Below are 25,604 nucleotides of genomic sequence, written 5' to 3'. Positions count from 1 at the left end.
AAGGGTCACCAGGCTTCTGTTGCCAACAGAGCATGCCCACGGCTCATTATCCCTAACTCACAATGTGGGAGAAACGGGAACTCCCGGAGCAGCTCCACGTCGCCACGGGGAGAACGCGCATAGTGTTTGCGGACAGCAGCAGGAACAGAACCCCGAATGCCGTCGTTGTAAAGGACTGCGCAACCGTGCCGCCTGGCAAAGGATCAGCTGTGATCTCACTAGACGGCAGGGCAGACTCCAGCAACCGAAAGCTCACTCTCCTCTGTGCCTGACCCTGGGACTACTCACTGAACCGAAAATTCCCCCTGACCCCCAATAATACCGAAGAGGCAGTTTCGTCAGTAACATAATAAGATAAAAGGAGGCTTTGTAACGACAGCCACAACGCACCTCCTTCAGCAGAACCACACTCCTGATTAATTCAGTCATGAACGTTATTAGCTAGCCAGCATGCAGAGCGGTGAATTCCTAGAGCTAACCTCACAATAACAAGGGGAGCTGGGGCTGATGGGGGTTGGGGAGAGGAGAACTTCCATTCCCTGACTTTCAAAAAGCAGCAGGAACAGAAGCCTGATGGAATTTGGGACTGTTGGTGCTGGCAGCACCGTGACACTTGTGGGCTACCCCCAGCACATCCTCGGACTCTGCTGTTTGTTGGGGTAAAACAATACATTTCATTATACACTCAGTGGCCACTTTATCAGGTACACCTGTACATCTGCCCCTTGATCTAACTGGCCAACCACGTGGCAGCAACTCAATGCATCAAAGCATGCAGACATGGTCAAGAGGTTCAGTTGCTGCTCACACTTAACATCAGAATATGATAGGTGAAGCCACATGGTCTCACCTGTCACCTTCTAGCTTGTCCTCCTCCCCCTCCCCCACACCTTCTTACTCTGCCATCTTCCCTCTTCTTTACCAGTCCTGATGAATGACCTTGGCCTGATACATCGACTGTTAATTCATTTAGAAATGTGATCTAAGTGGCTTGCCCTTAAAATTCCTTTGGTAGAGACATATTTCCACTCAATTGAGGTAATTTACAGGGGCCAATTAATTCAACAGCATGGCTTGAGGATATGGGAGGAAGCTTGACAAAACACATAGGATCACAGGACCGTATGCAAGCTCCACACAGACCGAGCCGAGCTCAGGATTGAACCTGGGACCCTGCAGTCACGGGGCAGGATCTCTACTATCTGAGCCACTGAGCCGCCCACTGTTATGGAGAGATTCAGCTCAGGGCTTCCCCAGGTGAAATCTGGAAACGCTGAGCGAAGTTACGATGGCGTTAAACGGCGACTCCTTTGTTTGCATCTTCGGAAACAGTTCTATTTCCATCTTTAATATCTTTATTTTTCCCTTTCAGGGTTCTTTTGAAGACCCTGACCTGGAGTTACACGCTGATTTTGGTTCCTTGTGGGAATGGGACCCGTTCTCGGGGTTTCAGGACTGGCCGTCGTTCGGCATGCCAAGGGTTCGGACTGAGAGTTCAGCTCGGATTTGGAAGCCTAAGATCTCGGGGCTCTGGAGACGGGCGGATTGAGGGTCAGTGTCACGGCAGGAGACCCGTGTGTCATCCGGAGAGTCGGAAAATCTACAGCTGTGTGTCCGGAGACCCGGGATCTTTGAGAACAGAGCTCGGAAAAAGCAATGTAACGAACTTTTAACGTCGCAAACCAGCGAGTTGTTTGTTATGTCTCCCCACTCGCTGGGAAAATGGAGACACCTCTTTCTCCCTTATTAGGCAGAGAGGGAGAGCCTGTGGAATGCTGAATGCCAGGTGAAACACAAAGTCTTTGGGGTAACTGCAAGTCTGTGTCTTTGCTAATGCTTTGCTCATGCTTGAGTGCTCGGTGGTGGGTGCTGATGCTTTTTTTTTTGCTGGTGGGGGAGGGAGGATCGTTGCTTGCTACTGCTTACGTGTGGGAGGGAGGGGAGCTGGGGGGTACTTTGGGGTTCTTACGTTTAACTGTCGTTCATTATTTGGGGCACTTGTCTGTTTTTGTGGATGTTTGCGAAGAAAAAGCATTTCAGGACGTATATAAGACCATAAGATATAGGAGGGGAAGTAGGCCATTCAGCCCATCGAGTCTGTTCTGCCATTCAATCATGGGTTGATCTAATTCTTCCAGTCATCCCCACTCCCCTGCTTTCACCCCATACCGTTTGATGCCCTGGCTATTGTATACATTTCTCTGACATTACATTGGACCTTTGAACCCCCGGCAGCAATTAGGAAATAGCTTCTGTAAATGGCTATTGATGCTGGTTCAACTGTTAATTCTATATCTGGGATTGATATATTTTTGTTATAAATACACAAATTAACAGGAGTCAGTTCAAGGAGGCAGCATCCACCTCTAAGGACCCTCATCAATCAGAACATACCCTGTTCTCATTACCACCTACAGAAGCCAAACTTAATTTCTTCCCCTCCACCATCAGATTTCTGAATGGCCCATGGACCCATCAGCACTACTACTTTAATCGTTTTTTATTACTATATTTTATGAACTATATAGTGTAAGACCATAGGACATAGGAGCAGAATTAGGCCATTCAGTCCATCAAGTCTGCTCCACCATTCCATCATGGTTGATTTATTTTCCCTTTCAACCCCATTCTTCTGCCTTCTCCCTGTACCCTTTGATGGCCTGACTAATCAAGAGCCTCAAAGTTAAAGCTCAAAGTAAATTTATTATCAAAGTACATATATGTCACTATGTACTACCCTGGAATCCATTTTCTTGTGGGTGTTCACACTAAATACAATAGAATCAATGACAAAATGCACATAACAAAAACAGGCAAACAACCAGTGTGCAAAAGACAACAAACTATACAAACACAAAAAGGAAAAAAATAATAATAAATAAGCAATAAATATCAAGAATGTGAATTGTAGAGTCCTTAAAATATAACCAATGACTTGGGCTGCACAGCAGACTATGACAACGAATTCCACAGACTCACCACCCTCTGGCTAAAGAAACTCCTCCTCATCCCTATTCTGTTTTTTTTTGTAATTTATTTTTTATTGAATTTCATCATCAGACAAACATTTCCATAAGATGTATTTCAGATACTGTGCATATATATCATATGATATTTGTCACACATCTCCACAAAATATTTATCTGAGGTATACACTTACAGAAAGGAGAGGAAAGAAAGAACAATCAAAAGAAGAAAACTATGTACAGAGTAGGGAGTGATGTTTTTACAACATGTTCATCGAGTTGTGAGAATAAATTCAGGCCTATGAGGTGTTATGTAGTTAAACCATTTTTTTTCCAGTATGAATAAAATTGTTCCTACTTATTATTGTCTCATCTCTATTCTAAAGGGACGTCCTTGTCTTGAGGCTGTGCTCTCTGGTCCTAGACTCCCCAACTATTTGAAACATCCTTTCCACACCCACTCTATCCAAGCTTTTCAATATTCGATAGGATTCAATGAGAACCCATCTCATTATTCTAAATTCCAGCGAGTCATCAGTCACCCAGAGCCATCAGACACTCTTCATACGTTAACTTTTTCATTCCTGAGGTCGTTCTTGTGAACCTCCTCTGGACCCTCTCCAATCACAGTCAATCATTTCTTAGATAAGAGGCCCAAAGCTGCTCAGAATACTCCAAACGTGGTCTGACTAATAACTTACAAAACCACAGCTTTATTTTGTCTTTGCAACGTATTGCTGCTGCAGAACAACAAATCTCAGGTGATATTTCAAGATAATCATCAGCTCATTGAATGTTGGAACTGGTTCAAGAGGGTGAACAGCGTCCTTCTACTGCATGCCGGAGTCGGCCTCCTTAATACAGAGCACACTTCCCAATGTACTTACTGGAAGGAGGGGGGTCTTGAGTCTCCGATTCCTCCCGTTCTCTCGATGGGGGGCGGCAGATCTGACTGGTTGTCCGCGCACATGGACCCCGAGTCCGAGTGGGAGCCCTCGGCTGACACCAGCTGCAAGAGAGGAGAAGCACATGGCAATAAAGGTCAGAGCGGACTGGAGGATGTCGCAACGCTCAACCGTTTCTTGGAGCTGCTCCTCAAAATGGTGCAAGATGACCTAGGCAACACACACAAAATGCTGGAGCAACCCAGAAGGTCAGGCAGCATCTGTGGAAATGTTGATGCAGTTAATGTTTCAGGCTGAGACCCTTCTTTAGGGCTGATTACCTATATATGTCAAATGTGCAGCAAAAATGATAAAACATACAGTGAAATGTGCTGTAGAGGATAGTGCCGGTAAAATGCCAGAGGGCAGGAAATAGTGTGTGTGATAGCCTTCAAGTTGACTTTTATTTACAAAGAACCCACTAAATCACATTCCAATCTTTAAGTGCTAACCATGGCACATTTATTGTACACGTGGCATGGTGGCATAATGGTTAAGTTGGTGTATTTAATATCCAGACACATGTTCACTGAGCCGGAGACACAAGTTCAAACCAACCAGAATAGGAAGGTATTTCAATTCAGGTAACTAGTAACGTCAAGGTTACAACGGTCACACAAAGATTAAAGATTAGCTTTATTTCCAACATAGAAAACTGCAGCACAGAAACAAGCCCTTTGGCCTGTCCAGTTCGTGCTGAACCATTTAAACTGCCTAGTCCCGTCAACCTACACCCAGACCATGACCCTGCATACACCTCACATCCATGTACCAATCCAAACATCTCTTAAATGGTGAAATTAAAATTGCATCCACTTCCGCTGGCAGCTCATTCCACACTCTCACCACTCTCTGCGTGAAGAAGTTTCCCTTCATGTTCCCCTTAAATATTTCACCTTTCACGCAAACTGTCATCTCTCACTCTAGTATCACCCAACCTCAGTGGAAAAAGCTTGCTTGCATCTACCCTATCTATGCCCCTCAATTTTGTATACGTCTGTCAATTCTCCCCTCAATCTTCTACATTCCAAGGAATAAAGTCCTAACCTATTCAATCTTTCCTGATAACTCAGGTCCTCCAGACCCATCAACATCCTTGTAAATTTTCTTGGAATTCTTTCAATCTTATCTACATCTTTCCTGTAGGTATTTGACCAAAACTGCACACGATACCCCAAATTAGGCCTCACCAATGTCTTATACAACTTCAACATAACATCCCATCTCCTGCGCTCAATATACTTCAGTACTAAGGTGGCCAATGGGGTGCCAAAAGCTTACATTACAACCTGGTCTACTTGTAATGCCACTTTCAATAAACATCGAAACAGTGAAATGTATCATTTACATCAACAACCAACACCGTCTGAGGATTCTGTTGGGGGCAGCCATGCTTTGTGGTGCTTCAGGAGGCAAACTTGCTGTTTTTGTTTTACGGGGTCAAGTTGCTAGCTCCTAATGCTCAACTCAGCATGGATGGAATGCGTGCAAGGAGCTGGCCGAATTCGAACCTGCGACCACTCGGCTCAAAGTCCGGTGCGGATGCCCACAACTTATTAACCCTACTCAGTACGTCTTCGGAGTGCGGGAGGCAATCCGCAGCAGCCGAAGAAAACCCACACGGTCAAGGGGAGAACATACAGACATCGGCAGGAATTGATCCCAGATCATCTTACTGATGGTGCTGTAAGGTGTTACCCTAACCACTGTGCTACCGTGCCACCCCCAGTGTGTAAGTGTGGTTAAATTAATGATCAGTTTACATAAGCCTGCATATGTGACACAAGCCGAAATACCACTGCTGTACCAAGCTAACCAACATCTCGTATCCACCTCTCACGGTCCCAGAGCACATTCTACGCTGTTGTTGCATGAATGAAATTGCCGGAGAAAATTACTGGTAGATACAAAGCAGCTTCTTTATTTGACAAAACAAGGTACAGAGGGCATCATATGGAGATGCTTTTAGTGGAAAGGTCTGCTGGCCCAACGTGGGGCTCAATATATTATGTGCCAAACATCAAAGGACAACTCCATATTTATAATGTATGGACAATGCTTTCTTTGAAACCACATACAACCTTCACGCCTCCTGATTCCTATCCATACCACAGATGTCAGCATCATCCGCACTGGGATTCACAGCTTTTAAATCCACAATACATTTACTTGGTATTTTATGTGCTAAACTTAAAGGACAATTCTGTATTACAAAGTATAGACAATGCTTTCTTTGAAACTGCATACAAGCTTCACACCTCCCTCTTTGCACACACACCATAGACATCCAAGTAAATTTTAATCAGCATTGACTGGTCTGAGATTCACAGCTTTTAGGAACCCATTGTTCAGACATGCACTCCAAATAAAATTCACAATACATATTCAAAACGAGAAGATTGGTAGCTGAAGCCATTTGCTAAATGTAAACGACCAAAACCCAAAAAATCACTGTAACACACATCAAAGTTGCTGGTGAACACAGCAGGCCAGGCAGCATCTCTAGGAAGCGGTACAGTCGACGTTTCAGGCCGAGACCCTTCGTCAGGACTAACTGAAGGAAAAGTTAGTAAGAGATTTGAAAGAGGGAGGAGGAGGGGAAATCCAAAATGATAGGAGAAGACAGGAGGGGGAGGGATGGAGCCAAGAGCTGGACAGGTGATTGGCAAGGGGGATACGAGAGGATCATGTCCAGCTCTTGGCTCCATCCCTCCCACTCCTGTCTTCTCCTATCATTTTGGATCTCCCCCTCCCACTTTCAAATCTCTTACTAACTTTTCCTTCAGTTAGTCCTGATGAAGGGTCTCGGCCTGAACTGTCGACTGTACCCCTTCCTAGAGATGCTGCCTGGCCTGCTGCGTTCACCAGCAACTTTGACGTATGTTGTCTGAATTTCCAGCATCTGCAGAATGCCTGTTGTTTGCATTTTTAAAATCACTGTAACATGCACAATCAGAAAAGCTCACCAATGCCTCTACTTTCTAAGGAGGCTGAAGAGAGCTGGACTATTCACACCTATACTCATGTCCTACGGATGCACAGTAGAGAACATCCCAGCATGCTGCATCACTGCACAGTATGGAAAGTACGCTGTAACGGACAGGAAGGCTCTACGATGGGTAGTCAAAACTGTCCAAAGCATCACCGGCACCATTCTACCCACCATCAAGGACATATATACAGAAAGGAGATGGAAAAGGACTGGCAACATCATGAAGGATCAACCCATCCTGCTCATGGACTAGCAACACACATAAAAGTTGCTGGTGAATGCAGCAGACCAGGCAGCATCTATAGGAAGAGGTACAGTCAACGTTTCGGGCTGAGACCCTTCGCCAGGACTAACTGAAGGAAGAGAGAATAAGAGATTTGAAAGTGGGAGGGGGAGGGGGAGATCCAAAATGACAGGAGAAGACAGGAGGGGGAGGGATGGAGCTGGACAGGTGATTGGCAAAAGGGATATGAGAGGACAGGAGGCCTAGGGAGAAAGAAAGGGGGAGGGGGGAAGCCCAGAAGATGGGCAAGGAGTATAGTGAGAGGGACAGAGGGAGAAAAAGGAGAGAGAGACTCTGCTCACGGACTGTTTGTCCCACTCCATCATTGAGGAGGCTACGTAGCATCCACACCAGGACAACCTGATTCAAAAGCAGTTACTTTCCCCAAGCAGTGAGGCCGATCTACACTTGCACCTATTAACCAACCCAGCACAACCACCAACCATCACTACTTTATCATTTGCTGTCAGAGTCACCGTACGTACACACACTCCTGGGCCTAGTATCACTTAATGGACATGCAATCAAACCATTATACAGTATTGTGCAAAAGTCTGAGGCACATATACACAGCTAGGGTGCCTAAGACTTTTGCACAGTACTGTATTTTGTCAACATAGAGGAGAGAGTGTATTTGTAAAGCTGGCGGGAGCAAAGGGTGTTGGGAATGGTGAGGGAGGAGTGTGGCAGAGGAGCAGGGAAGGAGTGCCGAGCCGGCAGCAGTACAGTGCAACAGTCGGGCACCTTAGCTATATTGTTTTATTGTGCTTTTTTATTATTGTGTTCTTTATCTTTTGTGGGTTTTTTTGCGCTGCATCAGATCTGGAATAGTTATTATTTCATTCTCCATTATACTTGTGTATTGGAAACGACATTAAATAATCTTAAAACAAATAAAAACGTAAAATAAAGACTGCAGATGCTGGAAACCTGAAACAAAAACAGAAACGAATGGAAATACCGGATAGGTCAATGCTTTCTTTGACACCACATACAACCTTCACACCTCCTGATTCATATCCATACCACAGACGTCAGCATCATCTGCACTGGGATTCACAGCTTTTAAATCCACAAACACGAGGAGTACACTTACTTGGTATTTTATGTGCTAAGCCTAAAGGACAATTCCATATTACAAAGTATAGACAATGTTTTTTTTGAGAGTGGGGGAGATTCAAACAAGAGGACATGAGTTGAGAGTTAAAGGGCAAAGGTTTAGGGGTAACATGAGGGGGAACTTCTTTACTCAGAGAGTGGTAGCTGTGTGGAACGAGCTTCCAGCAGAAGTGGTTGAGGCAGGTTCCATGTTGTCGTTTAAAGTTAAATTGGAGAGCTATATGGACAGGAACGGAATGGAGGGTTATGGGCTGAGTGCAGGTCGGTGGGACTAGGTGAGAGTAAGAGTTCAGCACGGACTAGAAGGGCCGAGGTGGCCTGTTTCCGTGCTGTAATTGTTATATGGTTATAGGTCAGGCAGCATCTGTGGAGAGAGAAGCAGTTGCCATTATTTCAAGTCTGAGATACTTGATCACAACTGGAATAGAGATAAAAGGTGTTAGTTCCCAGTAGCAGAGAGGGTGAAGGGTGGGGAGGGGGTGGAATCCCACTGAAACCCACCGAATATTTAAAGGCTGAGATAAAGTGGATGTGGAGAGGATGCTTCCTATAATGGAGGAGCCTTGGACCAGAGGACACAGACTCGGAATACAAGGACGCCCATTAGAGCTGAGATGGGGAGGAATTTCTTCAGCCAGAGAATAGTGAATCTGTGGGTAGATTTAAAGCAGAAGTTGATAGGCTCTTGATGAGTTAGGGTGTCAAAGGTTATGGGAGGAATGCAGGAAAATGCAGTGAGGAGGGAAAATAAATCAGCCATGATTGAATGACGGAGAAGGCTCGAACGGGTGAGTATTCCTACATCTTATAGACCTTGTCCATGCCTGGCGTGATGCTGCGAGATTTCACTGGGATGCAGTCAATAGTGAGGACTCCTGGGGTAGGCCTCTCCCACCTGTACACCACAGAATGTGATGGCAGATCTGATCGGCAAGACAACCTGTTCACTGTATCTCAGTACTTGTGACAATAATAAGCCAATTCTGAACATGGACAGGCAGGGAATGGAGAGGTATAGAGCACATAGAGGCAGGAAGGTTTACTTTAACATGGTATCACAGTCTGGCCAGAAGTGGTGGGTCAAAGAGCCTCCACCTGTCCACACTGTTGGCTGTTGCATGTTCTACAGATGGCTAACTGGCAGAAATGGCTGACTGACACAAAGAATGGTTAGCCTTCTGAGAAACTGCAAATGTACAAATATTAATTAAATAATGTCATTTCACTGACATCTCAATGTTCAAACTTACCCATCAGTCATGTTTTGAAGAATAAAACACAAAATACTCTGCAGGTGCTGGGGTCAAAGCAACACTTACAACACGCTGGAGGAACTCAGCAGGTCGGGCAGCATCCGTGGAAAGGAACAATCAACGTTTCGGGCCGAGACCGAAGCTTTTGGTCCTGACGAAGGATCTCGGCCCAAAACGTTGACCGTTCATTTCCACGGATGCTGCCCGACCTGCTGAGTTCCTCCAGCGTGTTGAGCGTGACGTTTTGAAGAATACTGTGCATTCACTAATTTATTCAGAGATACCACGGTCAACAGTCCATCTGGTTGTACTAGAGGACCATTCAATAGCCTTATAACAATGGGGTCGAAGCTGTCCTTGAGCCAGATGGAGAGTGTTAGTTTTAGTTTAGAGATACAGCACAGTTAAAGGCCCTTCAAGCCCAACGAGCTTCTACCATCCAATAACACTCATGTGACTAATTAACTAACTCGTCTGTGTTTGGACTGTGGGAGGAAACTGGAGCACCTGGAGGTGACCCAAACAGTCATGGGGAGCACATACAAACTCCTTACAGACAGTGGCAGAAACTGAATCCGGGTTGCTGGCAAATAGTGATACACTGACCAGTACACTACTGAGCCACTGCACTTCACTTCTTCAGATGTCATAAAGTGAACAAGGTGAAGCTAGAAAGAGCGTTAGAAACTGGGCTCAGGTGAGTTTAAAGGGAGCAGGATTTCTGAACAATCCAAGAACAGATTCCCAGAGCCAAAGAAACTGGGCTCTGGTGAGCTTAAAGGGAGCAGGATTTCTGAACAATCTGAGAACAGATTCCCAGTGTTGGAGATAACACAGGGAAGGCGCTGGAGATGAGGGACTTCAATCTTGTAGATTGACTTGGAGATGGAGTTGTTCTTCTGAAAGTTCAGATGAGTATCCAAAATTAAGATGGGGTCTGACAAACGCAGGACACAGATTTAGACAGAGAACCAAAGGAGTGAGGTCTGTTGTTGACGGACCATACGACCATTAGACACAGGAGCAGAAATAGGCCATTCAGCCCATTCAGTTGTTCTGCCATTCCTGGCGACTCCCCTTACCTCCAAATTCATTCAATAGCCTATCTACTTTGTCCAAATTGCCAACTTACATGCATATATCTATACTGGAAACAATAAAAATGATCTGGAGTATTCTCTTATAAAAAGAAAAAATAGGCCATAAGACCACAAGGGAGCAGAATTAAGCCATTCTGTCATGAATTTATTATCTCTCTTAACCCCATTCTCCAGCTTTCTCCCCATAATCTTTGATGCTCTTACTAATCAACAACTCGTAAACCTTAGCTTTAATTTCAGCCAATGACCCGGCCTCCACAGCTGTCTATGGCAACAAATCCCACAGATACACCATCCTCTAGCTAAAGAAATTCCTCCTTTTCTCTGCTCCTTCTACACTGAGACTAGAGCTTGTGACCCTAGACTCCGCCACTGTAGGAAACATCCTCTCAACATCCACTCTGTCTAGGCCAGGGGTACTCAACCTGGGGTCCACCAAACTCTTACTTAATCATCTAGTGCATGACATAAAAACATTTGGGAACCCCTGACATAGTCTTTTCAATATTCCGTAGGTTTCAATGAGATTCCACCTCCCCCCCATTCACCTAAACTCAAAGCCAGCAAATGCCCCTCATATATTTTCATACTTGGATCATTCTCAGGAGGAGGGAGGAGAATATGGCAGCACGACGCAGCGCACGCTGCCGTTCCGAATGAGTATCGTATGTGTTAAATAGGGGGCTGTGTACAATCCGGATTTGATGCAGACAGCCTTGAGAAGCACGGAGTAACTTCTGAAATGCCTGCTTCGCTGCTGCTGCTACTGTGCGATCAAGAATCTCCGGAGGGGAAGGCCCCAAATCCTCGGCTTTGCCTGTTGCCGGGGCCGGGGTCGAAGCGCTCGGCAGAGATGGTGCTCGGTGCTCGGTGTTGGAGAGCTGGTCAGAGGCTCAGAGTTTTTCGGACGGACTCGGAGTCGGACTGTGGTCGGATGCTTCCAGGATGCTGCATTGGCAAGTTTGCGGCGCTGGAAATTCACCGTCTGTGTGAGATGATGGGACTTTCGAGAGACTTTGAGACTTTTACCGTGCCATGGTCTGTTCTTATCAAATTACGGTATTGCTTTGCACTGTTGTAACTATATGTTATAATTATGTGGTTTTGTTAGTTTTTCAGTCGGTTTGTCATGTGTTTCTGTGATATCATTCTGGAAAAACATTGTATCATTTCTTAATGCATGCATTACTAAATGACAATAAAAGAGGACTGCGCGTCCTCATAATCCAATCCAATTCTCGTGAATGACCCCCCAGCCCCCCCCCCCACCGAGTGCCAACATGGCCATTCTTAGATAAGGGGCTCAAAATTACTCCCGAATACACAAGTGCGATCTGACTGATGCCCACAGGGGTGACTGTAAAATCTGGGAAGTCACACATACCGTTCACCGTTTTAAACTCACTTTTCACAGTGCATCGTTGTGATCTGGCCCGAAAGGGATTGGAAACAGCTGCAATGGCAGCTTCCAAAAGAAATCTGATAACAAGCTAGAGGGAAAAGCATTAGGTGGAGAGGTGGAAAGAGGCAGAAAATTGATTGATTGGCTCTCTCTGAGAGCCAACACTGACTTGATAGGGCCATATGGCTTCCTTGTGTGCAGAATCGTTCTGTGATTTATATCTTCTGCCTTTGACAAACATCTGCTGATTAACTCGTAGTTCCTGTTCAGATGTACTTGCTTACCTATCTTGGCTTCCAGCCCAAAAACGCCTCAGACCTAAAATTCTCATCCCTGTTCTAACAATTCCCTCCCCCACCCCGTGATTGGCTCCACCCTCTCTCTGCTTTGAACTCCTCCCTGTTTCTGGTTTCCTGCTCCCCCCCCGCCCGATTTAACATTAGAGTTCAAAGTAAACCTATATGTTACCCTTTACAACCCTGAGATTCATTTTCTTGTGGGCATTCACAGTAAATACAAAGAAACACAACAGAATCAATGAAAATCCCACACAAGAAAGACGGACAAAGAACCAGTGTCAAGGACTACAAACTGTGCAAATACAAAAAGGAAGAAAACAAAATAATAATAAAAAATAAATAAGCAATAAATACCAATTATATAAGTTGAAGAGTTCTTGGAAGTGTGTCCATAGGTTATAACCATATAACAATTACAGCACGGAAACAGGCCATCTCGGCCCTTCTAGTCCGTGCCGAACCCTTACTCTCACCTAGTCCCACCGACCTGCACTCAGCCCATAACCCTCCATTCCTTTCTTGTCCATATATCTATCCAATTTAACTTTAAATGGGATCAGAGCTGGGTTGCTGAGTTACAGGGCGCCCCTCATCCCTCAAGTGTTCTTTAAAGCTCATCACTTTACTAAGCTTTCAAAGATAAAGATTTTTTTTTAAGTTTTAAAGGTTATTTTAGCAGGTCAGTCAGCATCTTTGCCAGGGAATATACAGTCGATGTCTTGGCCTGAAACTTTGAATGTTTACTCTTTTCCATGGATGCTGCCTGACATGCCAAGTTCCTGCAGCATTCTGTGTGTGTTGCTCTGGATTTCCAGCATCTGCAGAACCTCTTATGTTAAAGATTAGCTTTATTTGTCACACGTATATCGAAACGTACAGAATCTTGCGTTAAAGATTAGCTTTATTTGTCACACGTATATTGAAATACTGGTGTCAAACGAGTCATTTGTGTCAAAACCAACACAGCCCGAGTGTGTGCTGGGGGTGGCTCACAAGTGACACAGTGCTTCCATCGCCAACACAGCATTCCCACAACTTACTAACCCTAACCCATATGTCTTTGGAATGTGGGAGGAAACTGGAGCACTTGGAGGAAACCCATAATTTCCCCACCTCCTTCCTCTTACCTCACTGTCCTCTCCTATCAAACTCCTTCTTCTTCAGCCCTTTACCTCTTTACCCTTTCACCTCCCAGTTTTCCCCTTCACCCCCCCCACCTTCCCCACTCACCTGGTTTCAACTATAACCCATCAGCTTGTGTTCCTTTTCTCTCCCCCCACCTTCTTATCCTGGATTCCGCCCACTTCCCTTCCAGTACTGATGAAATGAAGGTCCTCAGTCCTAAATCTTGACTGTTTATTCCCCTCCATAGATGCTGCCTGACCTGCCGAGTTCCTCCAGGATCTTGTGTGTGCCGCTCGAGATTTCCAGCATCGATAGAATCTCTTGTTTCTCAGAGTTAGAAAGCAGAGGGTGGTGGTTCAAGGTTAGTTCTCAGAATGGGGGCCAGTGCCTCATTGTGTCCCTCAGGGGTCGGTGTTAGGACCCTTGATATTCAGTTATTTGCATTAATAAACTGGATGGGGATGCACAAGCCTCAATCAGCAATTTGCAGATGACACACAATTAGGAAGTGTTGTTGATGGTGAAGAAGATTATTGTAGATTACAGGGGATCTTGATCAGTTAAGGCAGCGGTCCCCACCCACCGGGCCGCAGAGCATGCGCTACCGGGCCGCGAGGAAACAATATGATTTGGCGATATGAGTCAGCTGCACCTTTCCTCATTCCCTGTCACGCCCACTGTTGAGCCATTATGCATGCGAGGTCACTACGCGCGTGTCGTCCATGTCAGCACGGGAAGGAGATCAACTTCTCGAGCTTGCAAATGACGACAGGCTGAAAAGTACGTTTGACATAACATCTCTGCTGGCATTCCGGATCAAAGTCAAGGCTCAATATCCTGAGATAGCCACGAAAGCACTGAAAACGTGCTTCCATTTCCAACATATCTCTGCAGTGAATGCAACGAAAACTAAATCATGGAATAGACTGGACATAAGGAACCCCCTTCGAGTATCACTGTCTCCCATCACCCCTCGATGGCACCGTCTTGTTGCAGGGAAACAAGCCCAGGGCTCCCACTGATTCAGCGATATTGGTGTGTTGTAATGATTTTATATGTTCATACGGGGAAAATATGTGCTGTGTGTTTAATATCCAAACGTTACTTAAAATGTTATGATGCTATTGACTTATATTGTTGTTGTTCGTCCATCGTACATCGATGAGGACCTTGACACCATTATTGATGGTGTCGAGACTAGCGCATGACTTGGATTTAAGTGAGGGAGAGTTGTGCAGCGTCAGCCTCACTCTCTCTTCCCAATTCCCATCTGGATCCAGTGGCAAGACAGGCTGGAGATGGGATTAGGCGCAGTGGATGACCAGGACGTCTTCTGTGTCATGTCCTGCTCTACACGTTCCGCGACGCTTGCAGAAACCGCCTTCTTGACCGTTGGACCTTCCATTGGTCTCGTCCACTCAATCTGCCGGAGTCTGTCTTCACATGCTGGGATAGACAACTCCCTATCTCACCGAGGGTTTGAGACCTGTCGGCTACCCTCACCTGGTTTAGCCGGCTTGTCGAAGCCATTGCCCAGGGTGTGGCCGCTGTCGCATGCAAACAGCTACGGGGAGCCACAGGTGAGAACTGAGTGCCAGGTGGGGACCGAAAGTGGACTAACCGCCTTGACTTGTATAACCATATAACAATTACAACACGGAAACAGGCCATCTCTGCCCTTCTCGTCTGTGCCAAATGCTATTCTCACCTTGTCCCACCGACCTGCAGTCAGCCCATAACACTCCATTCCTTTCCTGTCCATATACCTATCCAATTTTTCTTTAAATGATAATATCGAACCCGCCTCTACCACTTCTTCTACTGGAAGTTTGTTCAACACTTCTGTCCTCCCCTGATGATTGACTTATCGCTATATTCATGCGAGGAAAATATGCGCTGTGTGTTTAATATTAAATTTGTTAGATAAACCCTTTTAGAAATGAAATTGAGTGTATTAGCCAGTTATTACCGATATTCCGGTCGTGATTAACATCCCCCCCCGAACAGAATCGCCAAAAACGATCTGTAGAGAAATAATCGGCACGTGCACACATGCGTAAGTCACACATGTGCACTGGTGCCCGCGCAAGGCTTCACGGTCATTGTAGTCTTATCTGGGTAAACACAACGTATTTGACTGCTACTCTTGTCCGTTGGCAACCATCCCCTCCCACCCCCGGTCGGCCGGTCCACAAGAATATTGTCAATATGAAACCGGTCCGCAGTGCAAAAAAGGTTGGGGACCCCTGAGTTAGGGTAATGGGTCAAGGAGTGGCAAATGGATTCCTATATGGGTAAGTATGAGGTGATGCATTTTAGAAAGTCACACCATCATAGGACTTTGAATTATAGGCACTATGAACTAATGGAACAGAGAGATCGAAGAGTACAAATACAAATTTAATTGAAAGTGGCAGGCTGGACTTTATCAGTCAGGGCGTTGATTAGAGCAGTTGGGATATTATTTTGCAGATGGCACTGGTAAGAACACAGTTGTTGTACCATGTACAGTTCTGGTCACTAATTATAGGAAATGTTTAGTTAAACTGGAAAGAGTGCAGAAGGGATTTACAAGGAAACTGCTAGGACTACATACAGGGCCTGATTTGTAGGAAGAGGTTGGCCATGCCAGGTCTTTATTGCTTGGAAGGTAGGAGAATGAAAGACTACCTTACAGAAATATGAGAGGCAAAGATAAGGTGGGTGGTAACAGCCTTTTCCCTAGGGTAGGGAGTTCCAAAACTTGAGGGCATAGTTTTAGGATGAGGGGAGAAAGATTTAAAAGGAACTTGATGACTAAATTTTAAAACAGAGTATATGAAATGAGCTGCCACAGAAGGAAGTTCAGGCTGGTAAGACAGTATCATTTATGAACCACTTGGCAGGTACAGGGAGGGACAAGGCTTGGAGAGAGATGGGCCAAACGCAGGAAACTGGAATAGTTGGGTGGACACCATGGTCGGAATGGACTGGTTGGGCCAAAGGGCCTGTACCTGTGCTGTATTGGACTATGAATCGATTACTTTTGTCCTTCCTCAATCGCCCCCTGAAATGCATGGCTATTTCAATAAACTATGTCAGAGTTCACTATACAGGTTAACTGGAGTCAGAGGGCAAGAATAAGGCAGATGCCCTCTGTGCCACCCCACAGTCAGCAGCCTCGCAGGTTACATGGGTTTGTAGTGGGTGATCAGGTTGAACTGGGCAAGTAGCTGCGTCTCCTCGCTTTGGGAGAGAAGTGACTCACGTGGGAAGCTTCTGATTCTGTGAATTGAGGACTAATTGTCAGGTATCCAAAACAAGGACAGATTACTGGAACTTGAGCTGTTGGGTTGAGTGTTGACTTGTCACCTGATCCTCTTTCTATTGACAACTGCTTTTCTGCCTTAGAGGGTTGGAATGTTCCTTTGTATTTCACTAGCTTCACCTGTTCAGTTCTAGTAACTGTATTTCTCTATTTCCTTTCTGTGTCAATGAAGGCCATTTGGCCCCTGAATTCTATACTAGTTCACAGAGGAATCCACTCCTTGTTAACTTACCCTGTATAACATTCCCATCAACTGCGTCACAGGTAGCTAGGCTCATAAAGAGAGCTTTTGGCAGATAGGCCATCATATGGATAGACAACTGGCTGACAGGCAGGAGGCAAAGAGTGAGAGTAAAGTGGGCCTATTCTGGTTATACCGCAGGAGTCAGTGTTGGGACCGCTTTTATCGTGTTATAAACCAATGATTTGGATGACGGAATTGATGGCTTTGCAGCCAAGTCTGCAGGCAATACAAAGGTAGGTGTAGAGACAGGTCGTATTGAGGAAGCTAGAGAACCGGAAGGAAATCCACACGGTCATGGAGAAACATACAAACTCTTCACAGTCAGCAGTGGGAGTTGAACCCTGATTTTCCGACTGTTGGCATTATACGGTGTGGCGCAAACCGCTCCTCTACCGTGGCACCCACCCCCAAGCATTCTTACCTCCGAGACAGAGGTCCGAGTCTCACTGCAGAAGAGACACAAGGACAGAAATCCAGTGTAGCACTGCGGGGTGGGGGTTTCAGTGGTGCAGGGGTGCTTTCATGTGAGGTCGCTAACAGAGGCACCACCAGCTTCCTCAGAAGAATGCAGAAGACCGCTGACCACAGAATAACAGGGACTATTTTGGTGCTTCAAGTGCTATTTAAGACATTGAACAGTACAGCACAGGAACAGGCTCTTCAGACAACAATGTTGTGCCAAAACAATTAAGTTAGATATAAGAAATAAAATGCCTAACTAAACTAATCCCTTCTACATACACAATGTCCATATCCCACCATTCTCTGCACATTCATGTACCCATCCAAGAGCCTCTTGAAGGCCTCTGTTGTATCTGTTTCCACATTACCCCTGGCAGCACATTCCAGACACCCCCTGCACGTCTCCTTTTCAACCCTGGGAAAACTAGGTACTGGCTATCTACTTGGTCTCTCATAATATTAAAAACATCCATCAGGTCTCCCCCTCAGCCTCGAGCACTGCAGAGGAAATAATCCACAAGACCATAGGCATATCAGCAGAATTAGGCCATTCAGCCCATCGAGACTGCTCCGACATTCCATCATGGCAGATCTATTTCAACAGAATCACCCCTCATTCTTCTAGAATCCATCAGGTACAGGCACATCACTATCAAATTGTCCTTCTGCATTAACCCTTTCATTCGCAAGATAATGCGAGTGAACCTCCTCCAGATTCCCTCCACAAGCAACACCTTCTTTCTTGGATAAGGGACCCAAAACTGCCCACAACAGTCTGAGTGTGGTTTCATCATAGTTATAAAGGCTCAGGATCACACCCTTGCCCTTGTATCCTAGTCCTCTCCAAATGAATGCTAACATTGCATTTGCCTTCCTTACCATTGATTCAACCTGTCAGTCAACCTTTCGGCAATCCTGCAAGAGGACGCCCAGTTCCGTTTGCACCCGACTTTTGAATTTATTCCCCATTTAGAAAATAATCTACAACTTTATTCCTTCTACCCAAGTGCATGACCATAACTTCCCTACACTGTATTCCATCTGCCACTTTCTCCCCCCATTAATTCCCTCATCCACATTGTTCACATACAATGTAAAAAGAAGTGGTCCCAACAGTGACCAACAAGGCCCCCTTTAATCGCACACTTTGCCTCCTACCAATCAGCCAATCTTCTCCCCATGCTATATCTTTCCTGTAATTACATGAGGTTTTGTCCTGTTAAGCAGTCTCATGTGCAGCACATTGTCAAATCCATTCTGAAAATCTGAGGAAACATTCAATGACTCTCTTTTGTCTATCCTGCATGTTATTTCAAAGAATTTCAACAGATTTGTCAGGCAGGATCTCTGCTTAAGGAAACCATGCTGGCTTTGATCTATTTTATCATGTGCCTCCAAGTACCCCAAAACCTCATCCTTAATAATGGACTCCAACATCTTCCCAACCACTGAAATCAGACCAACTGGTCTATAATTCCTTTTCTTCTGCCTCCCCTCCTTCTTAGCGAGTGGAGTGCCATTTCCAATTTTTCTGTCCTTAGCAACCTTTCCAGAAACTAGTGATTCTCGAAAGATCACTACTAATGCCTCCACAATCTCTTCAGCCACCTCTTTCAGAATCCTAGGATCTAGTCCATCAGGCCCAGGTAACTTATCTACCTTCAGACCTTTCAGTTTCTAAAAGTACCTTCTCCTTATTAATAGCAACTACACTCACATCTGCCCCGTGACACACACAAATTTCTGTCATACTGCAAGTGTCTTTCACACTGAAGACCATAAGGCATGGGGGTAGAATGAGGCTGCTTGGTCCATCGAGTCTGCTCTGCCATTCAATCATGGCTGATCTTTTTTTCCCCTCCTCTGCCCCACTCCCCAGCCTTCTCCCTTTAAACTTTGATGCCGTGTCCAATCAAGAACCTATCAAGCTCTGTTGTAAATACATCCGAAGATCTGGCCTCCAAAGCTACCTGTAGTAATAAATTCCACAAATTCACCACCCGCTGGCTAAAGAAATTTCTCTACATCTCTGTTTTAAATGGATGTCCCTCTATCCTGTGGATGTGCCCACTTGTTCTAGACTCTCCCACCATGGGGGAGATAGAACATAGAATAGTACAGCACAGTACAGGCCGTTCGGCCCACAATGTTGTGCCGACCCTCAAACCCTGCCTCCCATATAAGCCCCCACCTTTGATTCCTCTATATACCTGTCTAGTAGTCTCTTAAACTTCACTAGTGTATCTGCCTCCACCACTGACTCAGGCAGTGCATTCCATGCACCAACCACTCTGAGTAAAAAAACCTTCCTCTAATATCCCCCTTGAACTTCCCACCCCTTACCTTAAAGCCATGTCCTCTTGTATTGAGCAGTGGTGCCCTGGGGAAGAGGCGCTGGCTATCCACTCTATCTATTCCTCTTATTATCTTGTACACCTCTATCATGTCTCCTCTCATCCTCCTTCTCTCCAAAGAGTAAAGCCCCAGCTCCCTTAATCTCTGATCATAATGCATACTTTCTAAACCAGGCAGCATCCTGGTAAATCTCCTCTGTACCCTTTCCAATGCTTCCACATCCTTCCTATAGTGAGGTGACCAGAACTGAACACAATACTCCAAGTGTGGCCTAACCAGAGTTTTATAGAGCTGCATCATTACATCGCGACTCTTAAACTCTATCCCTCGACTTATGAAAGCTAACATCCCATAAGCTTTCTTAAATACCCTATCCACCTGTGAGGCAACTTTCAGGGATCTGTGGACATGTACCCCGAGATCCCTCTGCTCCTCCACACTACCAAGTATCCTGCCATTTACTTTGTACTCTGCCTTGGAGTTTGTCCTTCCAACGTGTATCACCTCACACTTCTCCGGGTTGAACTCCATCTGCCACTTCTCAGCCCACTTCTGCATCCTATTAATGTCTCTCTGCAATCTTCGACAATCCTCTACACTATCTACAACACCACCAACCTTTGTGTTGTCTGCAAACTTGCCAACCCACCCTTCTATCCCCACATCCAGGTCGTTAATAAAAATCACGAAAAGTAGAGGTCCCAGAACAGATCCTTGTGGGACACCACTAGTCACAATCCTCCAATCTGAATGTACTCCCTCCACCACCACCCTCTGCCTTCTGCAGGCAAGCCAATTCTGAATCCACCTGGCCACACTTCCCTGGATCCCATGCCTTCTAACTTTCTGAATAAGCCTACCGTGTGGAACCTTGTCAAATGCCTTACTAAAATCCATATAGATCACATCCACCGCACTACCCTCATCTATATGCCTGGTCACCTCCTCAAAGAACTCTATCAGGCTTGTTAGACACGATCTGCCCTTCACAAAGCCTTTCCACATCCGACAGGTTTCAGTGACATTCCCCTTCATCCTTCCAAATTCCTAGACCCATCAAACATTCCTTGTATGAGAACCCTTTCATTCCTCGAATCGTCCTTGTCAGCCTTCTCTGAACCCTCTCCAATGCCAGCACATCTTTTCTTTATGCATAAGGATTCCCTAGTCCCTTTGCATCTCAGATTTTCGGATTTTCTCCCCATTTAGAAAATAGTCTGCACATTTATTTCTTCTACCAAGGTGCATGACCATGCATTTTTCAACATTGTATTTCATTTGCCACTTTCTTGCAATCTGTCTAAGTCCTCCTAACCTGTCTAAGTCCTTCTGCAGCCTGTTTCCCCAACGCTACCTGCCCCTCCACTAATCTTTGTATCATCTGAGGACTAGAATATAAAAGCAAGGTTTTAATGCTGAGACTTTATAAGGCACTGGTCAGACTGTACTTGAAGCATTGTGAGCAGTTTTGGGCCCCTTATCTAAGAAAGTATGCGCTGGCATTGAAGGGGTCCAGAGGAGGTTCACAAGAATGATCCCAGGAATGAAAGGGTTAATTTATGAGGAGCACTTGTTTGCTCTGGGCTGTACTCTCTGGAGTTTAGAATGAAGGGAAATTGCATTGCCAATAGTGGGAGGGTCTAGAACCAAAGGACACAGCCACAGAACAGGACATCCCTTTAGAACAGAGATGAGGAGAAATTTCTTCAACATCTACTCTGTCCAGGCCTTTCAACATATAAACGGTTTCAATGAGATTGAAAAGGATCCTTTTATTCCACTCGCTGTGTCCTACCAATCAGCCAATGCCGTAGCCATGCCCCTAACACCACAGACTCATAAGGCAGCATCACGTGTGGCAAAAGCCTTCTGAAAGTCCAAATATACAACATCCTCTACAACCCCTTTATCTATCCTACTTGTAATCTCCTCAAAGAATTCCAACAGGTTCATCAGGCAAGACTTTCCCTTACAGAAACCACGCTGACTTTGTCCTAACTTGTCCTGTGACACCAAGTATTCCATAACCTCATCCTTAACAATTGACTCCAGTATCTTCCCAACTACTGGGATCAGGCTAACTAGTCTATAATTTCCTTTCCGCACCACACCAGAGTCCAATGATTTTTGAAAGATTGATGCAAAATACTTGAGTACATCTGCCATTTTTTTTGGCCCCCATTACTACCTCTCCAGCATCGTTTTCCATCAGTCTGATATCTACTCCGGTCTCTCTTTTATACATCTGAAAAATATTTTTCTATCCTCTTTTATGTTATTGGCTAGCTTACCTTTATATTTAATCTTTTCTCTTCTTATTACCTTCTTAGTTGCCTTCTGTTTGTTTTTAAAAACTCCCCAATCCTCTAACTTCCCACCAATTTGTGCTCTATCATGTGCTCTCTCTTTTGCTTTTATAACCCAAGATTTTCCAACCTCTCCTTATACCTCATGCCCTCTAATCCAGGCTGCATCTGGACAAACTTCGTCTCTTAATTATCCTTCAATTTCACAAAACAGATTGGGAAAAAAAAAGTCGAAACACTGTGCAGATGCTGAAAATCTAAAATAAAAGCAAAGATACTTGAAACACTCAGCAGGTCAGGCAGCGTCTGTAGAAAGAGAAACTATTAATGTTTGAGGCCCCTAATTGAGGAAGGATCTTAAACCTGCAGCATTAATTGCTTCTCTTTCCACAGATGCTAACTGACCAAAACTACACTAAATTACATCACACAGCTACCGTGGGATAATCTAGGAGACTCTTGGATAGCACATGGATCAAAGAAAAATGGAGGATTATATAGGTGGTGTTAAAGTGTTTCCAGCATTATGTATTTTTAACAGCATTTACAGATGATCCAGCCATCATCACACATTTTTTTCCAGAAACCTGCAATTCAAAATAGTGTGTTGTGTATCATACATACATAAAACATACAACAGTACAGGCCCTTCGGCCCACAATGCTGACCCTTTAACTTACACCAAAATCAATCCAATGCTTCCCTCCCACATAACCCTCCGCTTTCCTATCATCCCTGTACCTATCTAAGAGTGCCTTAAGTATTCCTAATGTATCTGCCTGTACTGCCACCCCTGGCAAAGTGTTCCACATACCCACCACTCTGTGGGAAAAAAAACCTCTGTAAAATCTCCGCTATACTTTCCTCCAATTGCCTTAAAATTATGCTCCCTTTTGAGCCTTAAGGCCCTCCGTCGGCCAGGGTCAACCATGGACATTGTGTCCCAGCTACCTATGTGATATACAATTCTGTACGTGAGCCAGGGCCATATAATATAGAGAGCAGGCTGTTGCACACGTAGCAGGCTCCCCTCTCCATGCAGCTGATCTACCCAAAGCAACGGCAGAGATCAGCGGCGTCACAGGAACTGCCAGTGTTGAGCTCAACGTAGGACTGCCTTAAAGACCCCGGATCCAGATTCATGCTCCAGGTTTACTCCCGAACCCCTCCCCATGAGCGGGTGTTCAAAGACAGGCCAGTTGGTAGGTTAACTGGTCATTATTAATTGCTGCGTGATTGGGCTAGGATTAAATCAAGGGGCTGCTGGGCAGCACAGTTCGAAGAGCCAGAAGGGCTGTTTCGCATTGTCTCAATATATAAGCAAATAAATAAAAGAGGAGAATTCTTTACGTTGTGATAGTGAGTGTACTGCCTAAAAGATCATAAGATACAAGAGCAAAATTAGGCCATTCAACCAATTGGGTCTTTTCCATCATGCCCGATTTATTATCCCTTTCAACTCCATTCTTCCTCCTTCTCCCCATAACCTTTGACACCCTTACTAATCAAGAACCTATTAAACTTCATTTTAAATATTCCCAATGACTTAGCCTCCACACCCATTGGTGGCAATGAATTCCACAGACCTACTTCCGTCTGGCTCCTCCTCATCTCGGTTTTAAAAAGTCATCACTCTATTCAGAGGCTGTGCCCTCTGGTCCTAGCCTCCTACATTATAAGAAACATCCTCCCCACAGTCACTCTATCTTGGCCTTTCAGTATTGGATATGTTTCAATGAGATCTGTCCTCCAGTGAGTACAGGCCCAGAACCATCAAATGTCCCTCATATGTTAACCTTTTTATTCCTGGGATTATAACACAGTGCAAAAAGATTTAACAGAAACTTAGGAATCGAAACCTTATCTTATTGCCAGTACTGTAAAGCACTCTGCTAGTCACTACGACACCGTGCCAAGGAGAATTATTTATGTAGCTAAGTGCTGTGACTTCAAATGTATTGGCACATAACACATTGCAATTAGATTCATTAGACACTTGGATGGAATTGAAAAGAAAAATCAGAATATAGGAGGGAAAGAGGAGAAGGGGATAGGACATGCTGATTGTGAGAACAGTACTGACTGGCAGGGATTGTAAGGCCTGTTTCTCTATACATTGCTGTTAAGATCAGAAACCATTTACTCACCCATGATACCACACGGCCGTTGAAGCAGGGTAACCTGGCATTATCATCCGATATCTCTTCCTTCACCACCCTGTTGGAAAATGGAGACAAGTTTAGACCTTCTGAAATACCAACACAAATATCACACTCAAATTACTGCCATCTGGAATTGCCATTAACAAAGAAGGCATATCAGCGACTGTACTTTCCCAGAAGTTTACGTGGATTTGGCATGCCATCCAAAACTTTGACAAAATTCTGTAGATACCCGGCAGAGTATCCTGACTTCTTGTACATTAACCTAGTATGGAAACAAAAATGTCCAGGGATGGAAAAGCCTACAAAAAGTATTGGATAAACACATGAATTTTTGCAGATGCTGGAAATCCAAAGTAATATACAAAGAAAATGTTGGGAGGAACTGAGCAGGTCAGGCAGCATGTATAGAAATGAATAAGCAACACTTCAGGCTGAGACTCTTCATCAGGAATGGTGGAACCGTCAAAAAGTGGTGGCTATGGGATCTACAAGGAGCACTGCCACAAGAAAGCAGCATCCATTAGTGAAGACCACCCCCCCCCCCCCCCCACCTTACCATCCAAACCATGCTCTTTTCTCACTGCAGCTATTGGGACGGAAGCAGATGAGCATTGGGTCCCACTGGTTTAGGAACAGTTATTACCCTTCAACCACCACGCTCCTGAATCTACACTCACCACAACACTGAGTACAACATACAGATTCACTCTCAAGGGTTCTACAACTCATGTTCTCAGTATTTTTTATTTACTTATTAATTATTATTATTTGCTTAGTTTGCCTCTGTTACACATTGTTTGCTTGTCAGTCTGTTTGTGCGCTGTTTTTCATTATGTCTATAGTACTTCTCTGTTTTACTGTGAATGCCTGCAAGAAAAGGAGTCTCAGGGTAGTATTTGGTGACATATATGTACTTTGATAATAAATTTACTTTGGACTTTGAAGATGGATCACAGCAAGGTAACCAAGTCTTAGACAATATCATGAATACTATTATGTATCCACAGGCCTGTGAATTCCAAGGATTCACAACCACGCGAGGAAGGTATTTTACTCCATTTAATGCTAAGTGACTGACCATTTATTCTAAGAGTACTATCCAAGGAATAATTTTAGAATTGGTGAGATCTGTTACATATATGACCATAAGATATAGGAGCAGAAGTAGGCCATTCGACCCATCAAATCTGCTCCACCATTCAATCATGGGTTGATCCAATTCTTCCAGTCATCCCCACTCACCTGCCTTCTCCCCATACCTTTTGATGCCCTGGCTAATCAA

At 44.8% G+C, this 25,604-nt stretch overlaps 1 protein-coding gene across 3 annotated transcripts in view; it reads right to left on the bottom strand.

Moving 5' to 3' along the window:
• Window positions 1-25,604, bottom strand: part of LOC140196155 (segment polarity protein dishevelled homolog DVL-3) — a 212,659-nt gene that overhangs the window by 125,600 nt on the left and 61,455 nt on the right. For all 3 annotated transcript variants that reach the window (XM_072254898.1, XM_072254899.1, XM_072254900.1), the window contains exons 2-3: window positions 24,305-24,374; window positions 3,854-3,975 (exon numbers count right to left, since the gene is read on the bottom strand). In XM_072254898.1, the coding sequence (XP_072110999.1) occupies window positions 3,854-3,975; window positions 24,305-24,374 (192 nt within the window). The remainder of the gene's footprint in view (window positions 1-3,853; window positions 3,976-24,304; window positions 24,375-25,604) is intronic.

This window comes from Mobula birostris, chromosome 4, assembly GCF_030028105.1.
Source record: "Mobula birostris isolate sMobBir1 chromosome 4, sMobBir1.hap1, whole genome shotgun sequence".
NCBI lineage: Eukaryota > Metazoa > Chordata > Chondrichthyes > Myliobatiformes > Myliobatidae > Mobula > Mobula birostris.
Note: the sequence above shows the minus strand (reverse complement) of the source record. Positions and strands in the feature narration are given on the sequence as shown.